At 42.4% G+C, this 19,333-nt stretch overlaps 1 protein-coding gene across 7 annotated transcripts in view; it reads right to left on the reverse strand.

Moving 5' to 3' along the window:
* Positions 1 to 19,333, reverse strand: part of STAB2 (stabilin 2) — an 85,892-nt gene that overhangs the window by 19,939 nt on the left and 46,620 nt on the right. For 6 of the 7 annotated variants that reach the window (XM_071818009.1, XM_071818024.1, XM_065840622.2 and 3 more), the window contains 16 exons: positions 17,369 to 17,500; positions 16,248 to 16,373; positions 15,642 to 15,698; positions 14,325 to 14,420; positions 13,273 to 13,468; positions 12,496 to 12,591; positions 11,501 to 11,546; positions 9,942 to 10,018; positions 8,276 to 8,401; positions 7,658 to 7,731; positions 5,782 to 5,853; positions 3,425 to 3,544; positions 2,927 to 2,974; positions 1,049 to 1,132; positions 802 to 948; positions 308 to 433 (listed from right to left, as the gene is read on the reverse strand). In XM_071818009.1, coding sequence (XP_071674110.1) covers positions 308 to 433; positions 802 to 948; positions 1,049 to 1,132; positions 2,927 to 2,974; positions 3,425 to 3,544; positions 5,782 to 5,853; positions 7,658 to 7,731; positions 8,276 to 8,401; positions 9,942 to 10,018; positions 11,501 to 11,546; positions 12,496 to 12,591; positions 13,273 to 13,468; positions 14,325 to 14,420; positions 15,642 to 15,698; positions 16,248 to 16,373; positions 17,369 to 17,500 — 1,623 coding nt within the window. The remainder of the gene's footprint in view (positions 1 to 307; positions 434 to 801; positions 949 to 1,048; positions 1,133 to 2,926; positions 2,975 to 3,424; positions 3,545 to 5,781; positions 5,854 to 7,657; positions 7,732 to 8,275; positions 8,402 to 9,941; positions 10,019 to 11,500; positions 11,547 to 12,495; positions 12,592 to 13,272; positions 13,469 to 14,324; positions 14,421 to 15,641; positions 15,699 to 16,247; positions 16,374 to 17,368; positions 17,501 to 19,333) is intronic. The other variant, XM_065840613.2, reaches the window with a different exon arrangement.

Genomic DNA, 19,333 nt, shown 5'->3' on the forward strand with positions numbered 1-19,333 from the left:
ATATGGGTATTTAAAAGGCAGATATTGCCTTGCTTTCCCCGTAAGTCCCTTCTTATTATGAAATCAAAGCCATTGTAAAAGCCCTGTGGAGAGGTCCTTTTATACTGTTCTTTCTATAACTGTAATTCCTGAACTAATTTTAAATATAACATTTAATTTATTCAGCAGCATCAAACAATGTTTGTATAAGGTCTTTTTAGTATACATATATGTATATATATTTTTTTTTGTGACTTACGTGATTTACATAACTAACAGTAGCTGTGGAAAAGCCCGTGGGTTGAGAATGGCAATGAACTGCACATACCTTCTTAGGGGGGAAATCCTGCATATGTGGTGGGACCAGAATTTGGTTTATGACATGGATCACGCCATTTGTGCCAACAGCATCATGGAGTATAATTTCAGCTTTGTTGTTCAAAAATACCGAGTTCTGGAAAGGCAACAAAAACACTTTTTCTGTGGGAGGCTGATGCCAAATTTATTTGACATGGTGAGCCCAGACCATCCTTTCTTTGTAACAAACAGTAGCTTCAGTTTTAATAAATTACCCTTTTCTCTCATTATGGTCATAAACCCAGTGTCTGAGGACAAAACAACTTGCATCAAAGCAAGGGCTGTACAACCACTCTTCGCATAGCAGATAAGTACAAAATGCTTCACCTGAATGACAGTCTTCTTTTAATGCTATTTATTTGTTTTTGTGCATTAGATGAGGAAAGGGAACCATTCAGGTGTTTTAAAAAAGCTGAATGAGCACAGACTTTTGTTATTGTCCCCTGTTTCTTCAAGCTCTGTTACCTGAGAGTAGCTGATGTGTATTGGGTCCCCATGGAGAGAGGTGATGTTGGTGATTGTTGTCAGGTCATTGTACAACAGACTGGCACAACCCACCATATGGTACCGGAGAATTTGAGGCATCACTCCTTTGGCAGTCCAGTCTTTGACCTGCAGCAGAAAGTGGAGTGTTTAAGAAGTGGTTGTGCAAGGCACCTGAATCCAAAAATTCATGGTCAGCTTGCCAAAAACTTCTGGCCTTTTTACTTACTCGTGGGTCGCTGTTTAGTATGTCTGTGCGAGGTACAAACAGAGTGAAAGGGCCAGGGCCTGCAATATCTCTGACAGACGAGGACTGCCAAGTATAAGAGGACAATGAGTTGTTAATGCACATAATGTCTCGCAGTGATGGGGACACCCCCGCTGAGAGAGAGGTGGTGCCTCCAGCCCCCTTGCTGCCATGTGTTGGATTCCCTTCCCTGCAATGCAAGGGTGAGTGAAACTCTTTTGTACTGTGTGGACTTTCCTTCCCAGACCTGTCTGTCACCTCTGCCCACAGATATAAAATGGAACATTTTTCTCTCTGCTCTTCTGGCTTCCAGCCAAGTCTCTGTTTCCTCTACAATAATGAACAGGAGAAGAAGAGAGAAAGGTTGCAACAAACACGAAGAGTAGGGAGGGTGGAAAGGGCTATTCCCTCCTGGGCTAGGAAGGATGAATAAACCCTTTCCTTCCGAGAAAAGCAAGACTGGATAACAGGCATGTGTTTGTACATGCATTTAGCTGATACATGGTTGCTCGTAACTGGGAATAGATTAATTATTGCTAGAGGTACAAGAGGATGTGGAGTATTGCACATACTTTGCAATGGCCATTGACAAACCAAAATAAGAAGAGAGGTCTGCTAAAGTGAGAGGAGGCCATCTGCCTATCACAGTCGCAGAATCAGAGCTAAAATACAAGTCTTTGGACTAGCAGGCCAGTATACAGATTTGTGCTGCCCCGAGGCTCAGGCTAAACAGAGAATTACTACTGCTGGTCTCCAAAAAGCAGTAAGAATTGGCGATGCACACTGGCCATCCAGCAACACACAGAGCACCCTATGATATTTCAGAGAGGCAACTGAAAACTGCATTGCAGTTTGGAAATGCAACAGGGGTAGTACAAGAGGGATATTCACTCAAAGCAGACAGGAGAGTTGTCCTTGCACATCTCAGACTGTGAAGGGGTGAAAGCTTCAGTTTTAGGTCTAGTCTGGAGGCCCTACATTTTCCTGGCATCTTGGTCTTGATCATTAATACTTTAGAAATTTTAATGGCAGTTAGTTTAAATTAGAGCATCTCCAATATTAGTGACTGGCAGCTCTGTGGAGAGGTATCTGGGGGTTCTGGTGGACGGCAAGTTGGTCATGAGCCAACAGTGCTCTGGCAGCCAAGAGGGCCAACCGTGTCCTGGGTGCATCCAGCACAGCATTGCCAACCAGGCAGGGAGGTGATTGTCCCGCTCTGCTCTGCACTGGTATGGCCTCAACTGGAGCACTGGGGGCAGTTCTGGGCAACATGGGATAAAAAAGATATAAAGTTACTGGAGAGTGTCCAGAAGAGAGCTATGAAGTTGGTGAAGAGTTTGCAGAGGAAGCCGTATGAGGAGCCTGGGTTTGTTCAGCGTGGAGAAGAGGAGACTAAGAGCAGACCTCACCACAGTCTACAGCTTCCTCACAAGGTGAGGAGGAGGGGCAGGTGCTGATCTCTTCTCTTTAGTGACCAATGACAGAACCCAAGGGAATGGCAGGAAGATGTGCCAGGGGAGGTTTAGGTTGGACATGAGGAAAAGGTTCTTCACCCAGAGGGTGGTGGAACACTGGAACAGGCTCCCCAGGGAGGTGTCATGGCCCCAAGCCTGACAGTGTTCAAGAAGAGACTGGACAAGCCCTCAGACACGTGGTGTGAACTGTGGGGTTGTCCTGTGCAGGAACAGGAGTTGGACTCAATGATCCTTGTGTATCCCTTCCAGCTCAGGATGTTCTATCCAAATCCAGTACCCATTAAGTTGAAGGATGTTGGTACGTGGCAGGTTCTTGCCTGCTTCCCCCCGCTATACCCTGAGGGGGAAAAACATCCCCAAAACAACCCACTTGCCCTTTTCTTACCTCTAAGAGGTAGTAAAACCTAGATGTGTTAGAGTCCCTGGGAAGTTCCTGCAATCAAGAACAAGGCTTTGTAACAGTGCTGCAAATGTGAGGTGACATGCACAGAGTGCAAACAAACACATCACTCAATCGCTCAGACAAGAAAGAGAACTTGTTTGGAATAAATGCTATCTGTATTGCTCCTGTTCTGTTCTTACCTTGCTCTAAATAAAACACGAGTATTAACTCCCTAGTACTGCAGTCATAACAATTGTCCATCAGTTGTGTGTGGTGTTGTGTTGTGTTTTGGTGGGTTTTTTTTTGGTTTTTTTTTTTTTTTGGCAGGTAAAGTTATCTTGCAGCATCCTGTTACTGCTTTCTTGGATTGGGACAATTTCAAATTCTAGGGCAGATTTATCATTTTGTCCAAGAAAAAAATTGGCATGTTTCAAGAGAGAATGATTGTATTAAATAACTATGCAAAGAAAAATGAGGGACAGCAAACATGCAGCACTTTACCTGGAAGATATTGCCACGGCACTTAAATCCATCACCAATGTAGTTAGGTTTGCAGGTGCAGGTCCTTTCTGTCAGCTCAGTGTCATTACAGATGGCAAATTCACTGCAGCCTCCATTATTCTTGTAAGACCAAAATTCAAAAAATATAATTACTTCATTGCCAGGTGTGCAAAATAATTCTAGTTCACCACTTTTTTTTTTTTCTTTTGACATATATAGCTTAGAAAGACTTACTCCTACCAGTTTTTTGAAACCAGATCTTACTGTAACTTTTGATGGTATATACTTTTTTGCAAACAGTAAGGAACATTTGAGATTCAGAAGAAATAGCTCTCTGTTTACACAGAAGATGTAGTTTTGAATCCCTCCTTAATATCTTCAGTTCATGGTGCTGTAAGGTTCCAAAAGATTTCCATGCAAGCTTCACTCTGGACCTTAGGGATAAGTCTTGTTTACCAAAGCAGTGTTGGCTTTCACTGACAGAAACTATTTCCAGCTGTATTTTGCTTTCATGGTGACAGGAACCTGGATTTCTGGAGGAGCATTATCACAGGACTGTCTATTGTTCTTTGTCTGATGGCTCAGGCCTGCCACATGTGCTCTCCTCCAAAACATCTCCTGTCTACCCCCAGGTATCACCAGTGCAACCTTAGGCTTGAAGCAGCAGATACACCTCACTTGGCCACCTACCTCCAAGAAGTTCCTCATCCAGGAGCAGTGTTCTCGGGTTCAGAGCTCTGCCCTGTCACAAGTACGTGCTCCCCAGTTAGCACCTCAGTTTTCAAGTATGTTTCTATCCTGGACTTCAGAGTAAATCAGGAAAAACTGAGAAGTCATCTTGCTTTCTTTCTTTGTGCCTGTTTCATGGAGTCCTTTCTGCTGCTGATCATTTCAGGGATCCTTTCCTATGGGCCATGAGTGACACCAGAAGCTCCTTTGGGACTTGGGCCCTGCAGTGAGCCCTAACTATAAATAATGGGTTTGGGTGCACTTGCTATATTTTTGGCTAGCTTTAGGTGGACTGTTGGCAATCTTGGGTTTATTATAGCTTGCCATGAAGCTTTGCTGCACAGAGTTTTGGCCATAGTGAAGCCAAATTAGTCTCTGGTCTGACAGTGATGCTTCTCAAGACTATTTTTTTTTCAAATGTATAATTAGCCCAGTGTAATTAAACAAGTAGAAGCAAAGTTGCTGGAACAAGGCATAGAAAAAATCAAAAGCATACAAATCATAAGAAGCAGTGGCTCATAACTTCAAGCTGCCCTTCCTCCAGCTTTTGTTTTTACATTTGCTCTTTCATCTCTGCAACCTTTCAAGGTTAGATAAAGTCTGCTGACAGGCCAGGCTGGGACAGTGAGAATTATTGTCACTGTACTTGGAGCACAAAGGACTAATGTGCACAGGAGAGTGTCCCTGCTGCAGCTTGCCAAGAAGCAGAGCAATGTGGCTGGCGCAGAAAACCACATTGCTTGCAAATACACAGTTTGCAGTGTGTGAGCCAGCTCGTGCAGAACAAACGTGGCTGATTCTCAGCCCACAGTGATAGGTGAGGGATAGAATCAGGAATGCCATGGGAAGCCCTGCATCGCATAATTGCATGTTGTAGATGGCAAGAAGGGAAGTGGTTGGTGTGGATAATGTTTTTCTTTTTTTTTTTTGTTTTTCTCTTTTAACCACCCCATCAAGAGTGGTTTCCTTCTCCCATCCACCATCTCACCACCTCTGTTCCACCATTCACTAAGCTGCCTCTGTTGCAGCTTGCAGTGTCGCTATCCTGTATCTTGCATCCTCGGGGATGCATTTGGGATGCAGCCTGCACATGGGGGCTACAGGGCTCTGCTCTTTGGCTTGCCCCATGGGAGCTCTGCCCTAGTTGAGCCACCAGACTGGGACCTCTGTGGAAGACAGCTGCTTCAGGGACCCCAGGCCCTTGAGCACCTCTTTGCCCCAACACAGATTTCATTGGCAATGATGTGGCAATGTGAGGGCTTGATACACTATTACATGAACTGTAGCAATGACAATAAACTTGTTCAGAAGCTACGACTTACATTTTACTACTACAGACTAGGGTCTGTTTCTCTAGATCTGATGTGTTTTTTTAAGGCTCAGTGATGAGTCTGGGCCCTCATTTGTGTTTATGTCCTGGCTGTGGTCCAGGAAAAGCCCTTACTGCATACTTAGTTTATAAAATAGCAGCAGCACTAAAACATAGTCTGAACCAAGCACTTTTAAAAATTAGCCAAGTTAATGTAAGTGGATTCTGGTGTATCTGACTTAAGTTTTGAATGCATGCAAAACCTAAAAGTGTAATGATTATAAAAAGACCATAATTACACTCTTTAATGGATACTTACTTGTGAACAAAGGCTGATATATGTGCATCTTTTACCATCTCCAGAGTATCCCTTCAAGCAATTACATACTGCCTACAAAGCAAAACCAGAAAACACGCATACATGGAAAGGTATTTCATTTTTTTTTTCAGCATAGTTATATTTAATTTACTTTTTTGACTGATTACTTCATAGTGATATGGTGTGCAATTTATTAAACTGAAAGTACATAATCTCTCCTGCAGCAGCTTCTTAGCCAGCATGAGCAGCCATAGACTGAGACCGGGAAATAACAATTTCCAATGGGCTCTATCCACCCTTTCCCTGCCTCTCCATCTCTCATCTCTCCTCTGCTGTCCTGGTAATTTACAATGACCACTCTGACACCTGTGCACAGTTATCTTGCTGGCAAAACAATCTAAACCCCTAGTTAGTTTCCCTCATTTTATTTGTATAGATTAGTATTGCCTGCTCTTCTCTTCCTTCCCCTGATTTTTGGTGAAAATGGTGAAAAATATCTTCAAAACCAACTTGGAATTGTGTCCTGATGTTACTACCAGCTTCCCATGCCACAGTATTGCTTTTGGCACATCACAATTACTCTGTTTTGCACTTGCATTTCTCACAAAGATGAAAAATTGCCATGGCTGCAAAGAACTCTTTCCAATTCACTGCTTAATGGTTCTCAATTTAGAATTCACATTTAATATGCGGGAGATCAAAAATTCAAGGAGACTTCTCCAGCAGAAGTGAAACTGGTAGTCAGTGTAACAGCAGCATCTTATGTATCTGGATGACTGAAAGCCCTACAGAAAGCAGATACATTTCTGTCCTGTAAGTTTGACTCTGCTGCAATGGGATTTTGCAGTGGAGTTTATTATTGCTCCGATGTTAATTATATTCTTGTGAGCAAGTAAGTATAAATAATCATGTTGCAGCTACCATGTATGGAAGAAAATAGCTACCACCTGTCTTGTCTAGAGGGATGGGGAAGGAGATAAATGCCTCTGTGCTCCCATCAGAAATCTGCTGACTTGCAAATGGCAGTCAAGGCAAAGAGTTAATTGCTCGGTACAGGCTAAAAAGGGCTTAAGGGGCTGTTGCCTTTCCTGTCCCTTGAACAACTGGAAGGCAGGAGGTGCCATGGGACTCCTGGTTTCCTGCATTGCTCCTGAAGAAATACTGCTGTGCAGTCCTTGCTGGAGGATTACATTCCTGCCAATAGCCAATATGAAGCTATAGGGGGATGATAAGAAGTGATGCAATCAGGGTGTTCGACTTCTCCTGAAAACGTTATGAAAATAGAAACACTAATCTGTGTCACTTGATTGCCTGGGCCAATTTGTTTCTCCCTTCCCCTTATGTCCTTTTATACTACTTTTTCTTTGTGGAGTATGTGGTACTTCTGCATGGAAGATGCAGAACAGCAGAGGAGCTGAGTGGATGTTGGTATGCTGTAACCCCTGCACGAGAACAATGATTCAGCCCATTTTGTTTCCTTGTGAATACACTTGAGCTATGCTGGGACAAGGGCTAGTCTGAAATGGATTTTTTTCCATGGACAGTTTCTGTAACAATAAAAGAAATATCAGGCAGTACTTTCAAACTGACAGGTTATTCACGTCAAAACCTCCTAAAGGAGAAAAACAACTGCTTCAAACAGCAAAGCACTGGTTTCCTCTGCAGTTTTGGATTTCTTTTACTGAGTTTTTTTTTTTTTTCATGCTAGTCCACACTTTCTCTCAAAGATCTTTTTGAGGGAGACATATGCTTTTCGGAATTTTTGTTATAAAATCCACTTTTCAATTGGAAAGTAAACTTTACATGGGGAAATCTTTCTTTACCCAACTGTAAGCAGTTGGCCAATCTTATTTTTCTGCACTGACAAAGTACTCACTTGATTGGGTCCAGTCTGCGTGCATTCTGCATTTCTATCACATCCACCATTGTTTTCCAGACAAGGGTTGATTTCTTTATAAAATAGAAAAGGTATAGTAAAAAAAAGAGTGATTTCTGAAAACCTAAGAAGGGAGAGTTTTAAGTAACGCATAGTAGGAATGCAGATTTGTGACAACTGTGAATCAATGAAACTCATTCCCTTTAACTACTTAATACCTTGGTCTAGGTCTTGCATTTGTCTTGGTGAAGGCTAAAGCCCTGCTGCCAGCATTTCTAAAACCACACCTGGGAAGTTATGGTACAACAGGCTCTGAAAGTCATTAAGTTTGCAACAGTCAGAGTAATGTGAGTAAATCAGGGTGCTGAAGAAGGGGCTATTCTTGTTGAGAGGCAGATTTTTTTTAATAAGCTTTGATGTCACACCACACTGCTGTAGTTGTGTGGTTGGCCAAGCAGGATCAACCATATGGCACGTAGAGATGCCTTTGGCATCAGGGTCTACAGTATCAGGAAACTGCAGTTCTGGGTCGCAGTAGAAGAAGGATCTGTCATTTACAGAAAATCTCACTCCTGTAATTTTGCTTCTTGTGACACACGAGATATTGCAAATGCTTACCGATGCAGACTATTCCATCTCCAGTGTATCCCGCATTGCAGATGCATGCTCTGTTGCCAGGTGTTGTTCTTCTGCACTCTGCTTTGGCAGAACAGCCACCGTTGCTGGTCTTGCAAGCATCTATAGCTGAACAGTGACAACAACCCAGATTAAACCAGTGTGCTTAAACGGTTTTTCAGGTTAAGATGTATCTATGATTTAAAAGGATTTGCTAACATTTTCTGAACACAGGATCTTTCTGATTTAAGAGGCCTTGAACTTTCATTAGTGCCAGACATTTAACACATCTTATCGATTACAAGAGGGAAAGCTGAGAAGATACTTCTGGTCTGGAAGATAAGAATTCATCCAGGATTGACTTTCACTAACTTTCCATCTTCCAATTCTGCCCATTCCAGCCATGCACCAGAAAGGGGACCTTCACATTCTTCTCTAGATTAAATTGCCATTTGAAGCTTTCCCTTAGCTTTTTTTCTGCACACAGGTCAAATGCCTTCTTTTGCAGGAGGTCTAGAGTGTAATACCACCCAGGCCTCCTGTGACAAAAAGTCCTGGTTGTTACTCAGGTGGATACTCGTGCTGTTTCTCCAACCCTGTATGAGTCAGAAGCTGGCAAATTGAGCTTGCTTGGGTTACCCCAAGAGGAGGGAAGAAGCCTTTTCTGATCCTCAGTGTGAATTAAATCAGCCCAAACATTTCTTTAGTTTGTGCCTCAAATGACTCCAAACTGCTATTTCAGCAGCTGTAACAGCCAGACTAGGCAGATGACTTGTCCTGTAACTGGTTTTGCCTGGGAATACTGTATAGAGGAATAAGGGTGAGCACACAGCCACTATGTGTGACCTGGGTCACCCAGCTCTTCCTGCACATAAGGAATTTCCCACCAGCAGATTAAAATGAATTTGTTTGATTTGTGCCAGAAGAGAAAATGAAAGCAGCCAGAGTGCTAAAATCTTGGATTAGGACCCTGCCAGCCATTGTAAGTAGACAAATATACTTTTGTTCCCAAGAGAATTAATAATTTAATCAGTTAAAGATTAAGTAAAACAACTGTAAAATTAATTACGGTCACTGTAGCCGGAAGCGGTCTATTTTGTAAGTCTGGATATCCCAGGCTCTTGGAGGGACACCATGGATAAACTGCTATCCCCCCTTTCAAAGGCAGTCTCGGATCTCTCTCGTCTAAATAAGTTGATTTTACAACCCCAGAAATCTGTGAAACTTGGGAAAGCTGAGCAAATGGTAGGGCTATACAGCTTCCAATAGCTGGAAGTGCTATTGTACCCTGGATTGGCCTCTCTTTGCTGGGCTTTGTGGGGAAAAGGAGTAAAAGTCATAAACCAGGTTTCACTGCTCTGCAAACAATGGAGCCTGGGTTGTGCACGGCACGTTCCCTTTTCTCTGGTCTCCCTTAGCACAATGCCCCACAACCTGGAGATTTTGAGCCCTTTGTTTGTTGTGAATCTGCACCTGTTGGGCTCTTATTCCTTTGGAGGAAACTGGCAGCAATTCGTGGTTTTTAACTGGTGCATAGGGAAGTGTTCATCTCTGACCAGCTCTACCATGACCACAGACTACTTCAAGCATGTTTTATTTTGGTGTTTTATTTTCTTTTCTTTCTTTTTTTTTTTTTTTTTTCCAATAGGGAAGAAAAAACTCCACTTGCCTGTGCAGAATGTCCCATTCCCCTCGAATCCAGCCGCACACTTGCAATAGGCAGTGCCATTTGATAGGAGAAGGCAGCTAAAGAATTAAAATGACATTAAAATAAAGAAAAAGAAAGAAAAAAGTAGGTTTTCTGTATAGCCCTTGTTTCTATGCATTGTTCCAAAAGTAATGCTGCATAGAAATAGCAAGGCATTTAACCATATGGTATGATGTAGTTACAACCATAAAAATGAATGTAGTTGGTTGCATTTTGGATGATTTACAAACATATTTTGGATGTATTATTTTAAGTATTGCAAGCCTTGGCTGCCAAATATCTTATTTTCTCATGCTGAACTCCAGAAGTTGTATGCCTGCTCACCCAAAAACTTTATCAGGTTTTTTTTGTGTGCACACAACTTACTGAGGGATGCGGCAGAACTGACATGCAAGGCATCCAAGTCCCCTGCTTTTTTTTGTTTGTTCTTTCCAAGTTTGGTGTTCTATATACAAACGTGGGTTTACCGTTCCATGAGCTCTATATAATGCAGGGATTGCTCCCTGCTGTGACCCAGAACATCATCAAGATGCAGCCAGCACAATCGCTTCCTTCCCACCCACTTCTGCTGTGCCTGTCCCTGTACCTACAGGGGTATGGGAATACATGGATGAAGCTCAACAGAACTGTCTGCTTTCCTTGGCAGAAACAGTCTTGATGCCAGTACGTGGGGGATCCCATTGAGCAAATCTGAGAGTGGAATTTTGGCAAAATAACCCACAAACCCTGGTACAATATCCCTGTTGTTAAGTGCAGTTCACAAATGTGCAGGGGGAGAGAAAGAACTACATCTGGGAAAAAAGGGGTTTGACCCTCTGGTTTCTCTGTTCCTATAGAGGAGCTGTGGCTGAAATGATGTGACTTTCCAGCCATGTTTGCTTGTTCTTTAAGTGTCTCAGGTTATGGAAATCTTGCTGCTAGGTGAATGATGGGATGTGGGTGCGCTTCAGTAAATGGCTCAATGGGGTGACTTGCTCCTTTTAAAACTGGTTAGTGTCTCAGTGTTGGTGCTAGACTGCTGAGAGGTTTTTTTTTTTTAATATTTTGATATGAAGTGGAAAGCTATTTCTTGTCCAATGCAACTCTCTCTGAAGTCCCTAGTGCCAATGGCATTTCTCAGTTATGTATGTCATGGTGGATAGGGGAAATAAGAGGGACAGATAAAGCCAACCTAAGAAGCCCACCTTTGTGATCAGACTTGCCCTGCTCTCTTGTTCTCTTTAGTGCTGCAGGCTCCATGTCTTTGTATGCTGCATGGTAGGATGTCTCACAGGTGTGGTTTTTTTTTTTCCTCCCCACAAAAACTCATTTGTTTCCCCTTTTAACATGCACATTTGGACTTTTTGGCCTAATTACTGAGTAGAACATTAACATCACCTCCTGTCTCTATAGTGGAAAACATGAGTGTTATCTATGCTGCTGAGCAATCTTCATAAAGAGCAAGACAGACTATGCTTTTTGCCTTGCAAGAGATCCCCTTTTTCTCCCCTCTCCTCCAAATAAGTGGATTCCATACATACTTAGCACTGGTATGGCATGAAGAGTTACATGCGTCATCCTTGATTTCTACAAGAGGAAAAAAAAAAAAGGAACAGGGTTTAGAATGTTTTAGGTCAACATCCTTCTAATTGCCCAGTCTTTTGCTCCCACAATGCAGAGCTGGAGTCTGTTACGAGTTCTGCACCAGACAACTACTCTCTCGTTTTGTATAGAGACTCCATTTGTATAGATAAGTGGCTACCACTTAAATTCAGTTGTGGGGAAAAGGCGTGTTAACATATCACCAGAAGAACATTTCGCCTGCTGTCATTTATCTATTATCACTCTGAATTTTGTGTGTTATTAGCTTAACTATGTCAGTGTAGGTTTTCCAAAGGAACTGAAAGTTGTTAAGATATAGCAACTATAGCAATTTTTTAGCTCTAAAGTTCTTTTCATTATCTCTTTTTTTCCCAAGCAAATTTAAACCAGATATTTAATGCTATTATTAATGTGCTTATATTAATACATTTTATTTTATTTTATACTGTTAGAGTTCTGGAATAGTTAAATAGATTTTAATTATGTCTAACTAAAACATAATTTTATTCAATATAGGACTTGTATTAAACCAGCACAAACGGATTTATCTGCTAATTAATTTTTTATTGCATTATCACACACGTAATTTGTCATCCAGTGTTGTATAGCTAAATTAACTTGTTGAAGCACTTGAGAGGTTTTTGATCTGAGGATCAAAATATGCTGGTTAACTGCTTTGCAAAATATATAGCCTTAACAAATGTGATATTCTTTTGGGACAGATACAGGGTGACACAGGTAGAGAATTAGTTAAGTTAGGCATTTAAATCTCACAGGCAGTATCTCAGCTGGCTCTTTGTTAATACAGTAATTAATTGGCATGGCACAGGAGTGTCACCCATATTTCACTGCATGTGGAAGCTGCTGGGTAGTGCACTGGCATTTCCTGAAATGCTCACTTCTCACTCCAGAAAAAAAAGGAGGGGACACTCACCAGTCTCACATGTCACCCCTCTCCAGCCAACATCACATTCACAGGAGCCGTCGCCATCAATCCCGCTGCTGCATTTCCCATGGACACAAGTGCAGGCTGTGGGGAGAGATGGGAGGAAACCCCTGGGCAGGGTAGCAGTGTCCACAGCAAAGCAAGGGGAAGGCAGGCAGGAGGGACAGACCACAATCTTTCGCTGATGGAACGTTCTGCTCTAGACTATTTCAAGAAACGCTTTGGCTTGTGCCTATTGGCTTCTAGCTAAAGAATAAATCTAAATTAAAAAGATGTTTATCTTGCCTCTATTCCTAAATGCAGGGACTGAAACTGCATCTTAATGGGAAAGCGTTGGTGAAAAAGCAGTACTGAAGAGAATCATTCTCACTGGATGCTGTTCTAAGCCTGTAGCGTGCCAGAGTAGGAAGCTCTGTCTCCAAACAAGGGAGTAGAGAGAATCATAGAATCATTTTGGTTGGAAGAGACCCTCAAGATCATCAAGTCCAACCTTAGCCTAACACTGCCAATAAACCATGTCCCTAAGAACCTCATCTATGCATCTTTTAAACACCTCCAGGGATGGTGACTCAACCACTTCCCTGGGCAGCCTGGGAAAGAAAAAGGGTTAATGAGATTTTTAAGACTGGCTTATTACCTTGAAAGTGATACACCATTCCAGGATCAAGAATGGCCATGGTTAGAAGATCTAAGGGTCTAAGGGGAAGATTTCGACATCTGATAAGACTAACATAGGTGCCTGTGTGTTGAGGGAATGCTCAGTACCTTGATCACAGTTCCGGCCGTATTTGCCTTCCAAGCAGCTTTCGCAGGCTGTACCGCCAAACCCCTCTCCGCACAAGCAGGTGCCTGTGCCGTTGATGCCGTCCAGGCAGACGCCGTTCCCGAAGCAGGCGTTTCCCGCTTTCCCCGGGCAGGGCTGGCACTGCTGCCCGAAGAAACCTGCACAGCACTCCCTCGTCTGGAAACCCAGAAATGCCGTGCTGAGGGTCAGGATCAGGGTGGCAAGTATGGCAGTAAGGAGATGGCTGCTGGGTATAATCTGTTGGGACTGCTGCTGGGTGGAGGTGAATTGGAGGTCTGGATTTTTAGTAGCACTTCAGCTCTGCTGGTCTGTGACCATGCTCCTTATTGTGCCAGTGCTCAGGCTGTCACCCCAAATCCTTGGTTGGACCCACGGGCCCTCCACTGCCCCAGGGAAAGAGGGATGGGGTTGCCTGGGACAAGCATGGGGTTACCTTTCCCAAACCTGTGCTTCCTCTGCACCACCTCGGCTCACAGTCCTTCCTATGCTGCAGCTGTTAGCGGCCTTTAACCTTCCAATCATAGAATTATTTTGGTTGGAAGAGACCCTCAAGATCACCGAGTCCAAACATTAACCTAGCACTGACACTAAACCATGTCCCTAAGAAAATAATCTACATTTCTTTTAAACACCTCCAGGGATGGTGACTCTACCATTTCACTGGGCAGCCTGTTCCAATGCTTGACAATCCTTTCCATGAGGAAATTTCTCCTAAAATCCAGTCTAAGCCTCTCCTGGCACAATTTGACACCATTTCCTCTCATCCTATTGCTTGTTACTTGGGAGAAGAGACCAACACCCAACTCGCTACAACCTCCTTTTAGGTAGAGAGCGATGAGGTCTCCCCTGAGCCTCCTTGTCTCTGCTGCATGCAAAATAAAGGCCAATAAATATTAATATATTCTCAGGGACTGCCTTGACATGCTGTGTGTCTTTAGCAGGGATTATGAAGGGGATGAAGTTCAGGGATGGGGGTTCCAGGCTTCTACTGCAACATAAATGGTGGACTCACAATGATGGTTTTAGCACACTTTGGCTGGCACCCGATCTGGATGGTGTACATTCTCATATTGTTTTCCGAGAGGACACAGTATTTCTTCACCCCTGCCTGAACAAAAATTGGAGAAACAGCTGCACCTCTGAGTAATATTGATCAGCTACTTTCAAATGTTTTAAAAAATGGACATTAACTTTATGCATGCTGTACATTGACTCACACATTCACAATGAAAATGAAGGAAATCCTTTTACAAATAAAAATGCATTACGTAAATTATTTCCTTTCTAGCAAACATAATGATCAATTTAACCCAGTGCCCTGTGGCATTTTATAGATGTATCTAATACTGCCTTTGCTTAGAATTGAGCAGAATTATTTTCCTGTGGTCTGACAAACATTTTTTTTGGACATATTTCATATTCTTCCTAATTCTTGGAAAACTGAGTGCCCAAGTTCTGCAAAAACAGCCATTGAAACTTTTATCATCCAAGTCTGAACACAGTTGGGACAGACTGTTTGCTGAAGAAGACTTGCTGGTCTCATTGTACGCTTGTTAGGAGACTGAGATAAGCATCCATCCAGCTGTTCACTGCAACGCAAATGTTAATGTTTTTGAGTTGTACACATGAGTACTTCGGTTTGGTTTTGCCACCCAATTACTTTGATGGGGTGGATGGGACTTGATCTGCTTTGGAATCCTATTACTGGCATAATTATTAATTTTTTTTTTCTAAAGAAGAAGAAATTATGCTTATATAATCCCAACAGAGAGGCTTTTCCAGAGAAACGTAGATGCTAAGAAACTCTCGGTCATATTGTGGTTGACAGGCACCTGCTAAATATCTGTAGTTCTTATTTGTTGGCCCTGGGCATCCAAAGTCTCTATAGTCTCCAAGTCTTCTTGTGATTGTAACTCACAGAGTATTGCTGGGGACAGACTGAGTTTGACCTTCTGTACATCTCTGATTTGAAGGGCTCAAAGCTGCTTCTGTAATTCCTCCTGTAGCAAGCATACTCCAGACCATGTTTAACTTCCTCAGTTCTGCATGGTAGAGGTAATCTTTGCAGTTTGAGGAGACTTCAGTTGTTCCAAAGCATACTAGAAACTGGTCTTTAAAGATAATTTTATCTTCAAGCTACCCTTGACTCTGCTGCCTTGCACTCAGGGTGGATCAAGTCTATTGACTGCAAGCAATATATGAATCAGGCTGAAGTAATTCCAAATTTTGCTGAAACTGAAGCAATTATATTAAAACCAGGACTGAATGCATCTACACTTGGTTTTGATAAAAAAAAAAAAAAAAAGAGTATGAATGATAAAATACTTACTATTTCTATTGTTCCTGGGGGACAACTTGATGGCTGTGAACAAATTCTGCACTTTTCCTTAAACAACACAAATGGGAGATAGTTAACAGACTGTAGAGCTGAAGAGGTCGTTTGATAGAAAATGCATAATTTCCATCTGTATTTCTAAACCTAGCCCTCAGAGTGCACAGTTAGGGTAACTCTCTTGGTAAATGTGGTGAGGGTAGTTGCACTGCACAGTGAGGAAGAACATCCCTACCAGCAGTTCTGTAGGGACACCCCATGGGAAGCCTTCTCCCAAGGGGAAGGAGAAGGAAAGCTCTTTTGGGTATTTCTCTTTGCTCTTCTGAAGCGATGCTTCCCCACCTGAATTTCTGAAAATTAAAGCTCAGGAATTGCTTATTCCAATGCTACTCTGATTATATCTTATGCAGGATGTCAATACACTGATTGCAGGATCAAAGCTGTCTTAATAGATGCTGAAACTCTGGTAGGAATATCCGTTGTGGAAAATGCGTGCATTCCTTACTGGGAATATACTGTCACGTTTCCTGTACATTTGAGCTGTGCTTGGCTATAAATCTCTCTGATGGGTCTTTAAGCACCTATACGAACAGAACTACTTACAGTGATCATGGTATCATTGATGTCACATCTATTCTTCTGGACTTCCAGGACCTTTCCCAATCCATGAATAATTCCTTTGTCTGTTGCAACATTTGTATAGCTTATAGGAGCATCATTTACAAATAGCTGCAAAAGAAATGCAATCAGCTAGAAAGCAGCAGAGCTGTTTGGTAGCTATCTGGTAACTAGAGTAGTAGCAAGTGAAAGAAGGATCAATGTACAAGTCTCACTTCAGGAAAACTGATGAGCATAATTAACTTCAACCACTTGCTCACATTCCAGTTGCTACATTTCAGAGCTTCACTGGGCTGAAGGACATTAGATGACTTAGAACTTATTGAAGTTTCTTAGCAATAGGATTTGGCAGATCGTCTTTTTCCACTGTGGGGTATAAAGGTAAAGGGTTTGAAGAAGGAGCCTAAAGAAAGCCAAAAGCTGGGTTTGCTGTATGTAAGGGATTAGGGGCTTCAGGGAAGCCCTCCCAGCAGCTGTTCCTTCAAGAATGGCTTTCATCATCTCACTGCTACCCCACACTCCCATTGTGCCCTCACCAGCATCAGTCCCATGAGAAGATGCTTTTCCAAGGCTTTGCCTTGGGCAGAGCAAACAGCAGGGCTGAAACTGCTTTGGTGAGAACTGTTCTGCCCTCCTTTGCCTGTGCCCAGAAGGAGCTCTGAGACAGAGGATAACCAAGTTCCCTTCATGGCTGTGCCGCAGAATTGAGTGTGCTGCTTAATTTTGCTATGCCTAATTTTTCCGATGAGTGATGTTGAAAGGCAATTTGTATTTGTTGCCAAGTGCTTCGAGCTCTTAGGACTGAAAGTGGAGTAAATCCACAGAAAATAGAATTAATGTATTATAATTGAAGACAGGTTTCTAATAGCTCTTGCTAAATGTGAACAGCACAACTGAAATCCAATCAAAGATCCATTCAAGGGTGACTTTGAATTAAAGCAGGTCTGTGAGAGAATATTGCATTTGAGCAACAACTTTTGTGCTATTGTGTCCCAGAAGCTAATGGGGGTACACAGCTCCTTTTGACTGCATGTTAATTTAAAGGTGAAGCTGGGTACGTAAAAAGCAGGAAACCTGTTTCTCCAAGCAAATGCAGACAGCAGTACCTGGTCATTGTGGAGGAAGAACCCAACCTGGTAGGAGAACCCTAGCATGGTCTCCCTGTGCATGCCATTGTGCAGATTGTTCTTCAGGAGCTTCTCATCCAGTACAATGTGGTAGCGGATTTGGTTTTCATCCTGCAAACACATGAGTAAATTCAGAGTTGTGTAACAAACCATGAAAACCTATTAGGGATAGATTTTCCCAAAGGGTATAAGCCAATCATAGATTGCCTGAATTTAAGGAGAATTTTTTCCAGCCACCAGGTTATTTCTTATTTCCTACTGGGAAGAGTCTGCATTCCTATTAGAATGAAACTTTTATTTACCATGGGGGATGAAAGGCTATTGAACTAGAGGGACCAAGGTTTTCTTGAGCCTGGTAGTGTCTCTTTCTGTGTACAGGTCTGGCTGACAAATTCAGGGAAAAATCAGTCATATGACTTTCTTAGGACTCTCAACTTCATGAGTTCATTTGACATCAAAAGTTGCATATTCATGAGTGTTTTTATAACCTTCTCCATACCCACTCTTTCTTCCTTTGGGAATCTTTAAGTCACCTAGAGATGATAATTTACACTAATTTATAGTGTGATTTTTTTTTTTTTTTTAAATCTTTAGGTTCATCTTCAGTGTGAGCGCCACACCTGTTAATTGGAATGTTTTCTGTGCCTCATTGCTAGAGTGTCTTCATTTTTCAGTGATGTGGTGAAATTTTCCTCTGTACACCAAAAATTTTTGAGGGCTTCCCAAGGCTTCTGCATCTTGTTCCAAAGAGGGAACTCCCAGAGCTCTCCCTGACTTGGAGGAGGAAGCAGAAGTAGGATGTGTTTGTAAAGAGATTTGTAGACCTGAGAGAAGCTGGGGCAATTGGAGGGTTTGGGACCTGCCTAGCCAATAGATACAGTGCTGCTGCAGCTTCTGTACCTTGGCAATAAAGGTGCTTGTGTGAAACCTTGTTGCACGCTGTCCCCTTGTTCTGAATGTTCATACTGCTCCTCGTGCTTCTGCTCCTTCAAAAGTGTGTGAAAGCATGAAGCAACCCCAGGTTCTACGATCTGCGATGTTGCCTGGCTTTGTTCACAGAGTGAAATAGTGGTCTTTACTTCTCTTAGGGTGGGACGCGATATTTTTTTATTTCCATGGATTTGACAAAGAAATATTTGCAGGCAAGAAAGTGGGGATTAAGATAGAGCTAATCTCCACCACTGTCCAACCCTATCTTCCTGGCTTAGATGCTTTGGAAGAAAAGTTAACCTTTATCCATCTTCATTTCTCTCTTTAATCACCAGCAGCGTGACAAAAAGACCTTGCTTCATCATGGCCAAGATATGGGGTCTCCTCCATGTGCCGAGCTCTTCCCTCTGTGGCAGAGTTCTCCCAAGGTGTTTCATGGAGAGCATAAGATGTAGGCAGGGTTAACCTTACAGTTGTTTTCTGATTTTCTTTGTCAGATTTCCACACCAGGCAAGGTTGGGAGGATGCAAGAAAGACAGAAGAAATATTGGTAAGTAGTGCAAATGAAAAGCATTTCTGTGTGTGTGACCCAAATCCAATGGGACTGATGTTTCTTGTGTATCTCCAAGTCTGTTACAAATGCTTCTTACAGTTATGCAGAAATGATGATGTCATGTCACAAAACAACCAAAACAGTTTCAAAAGTAATTTGAGCAGATGAAGCTAGATCATGTGTGAATTCTTCCAGTGAGGCTGCAAGTGGGCCTTTTGCTGTGGGTCCGCTGACTGGTGGTAAATGTTTTCAGATGAGTCATTTGAACCTTGTGCTCATCAGCTTCTTGGCTGTAAATGTAGATCACGAAAGAAGGGACAGAGTGCAACAGGGTAAATATTTATGGAAGGTGAAGGGAAGTATTAATGTCATTGAGCAAGTCATGGGCAAAGCTTCCTCTGCAAGGTGTGGTTCTTGGTATGTGCATTTAATAAAGCTGTTTCAAACTGCAGCAAATGACA

This window comes from Patagioenas fasciata, chromosome 1, assembly GCF_037038585.1.
Source record: "Patagioenas fasciata isolate bPatFas1 chromosome 1, bPatFas1.hap1, whole genome shotgun sequence".
Lineage (NCBI taxonomy): Eukaryota > Metazoa > Chordata > Aves > Columbiformes > Columbidae > Patagioenas > Patagioenas fasciata.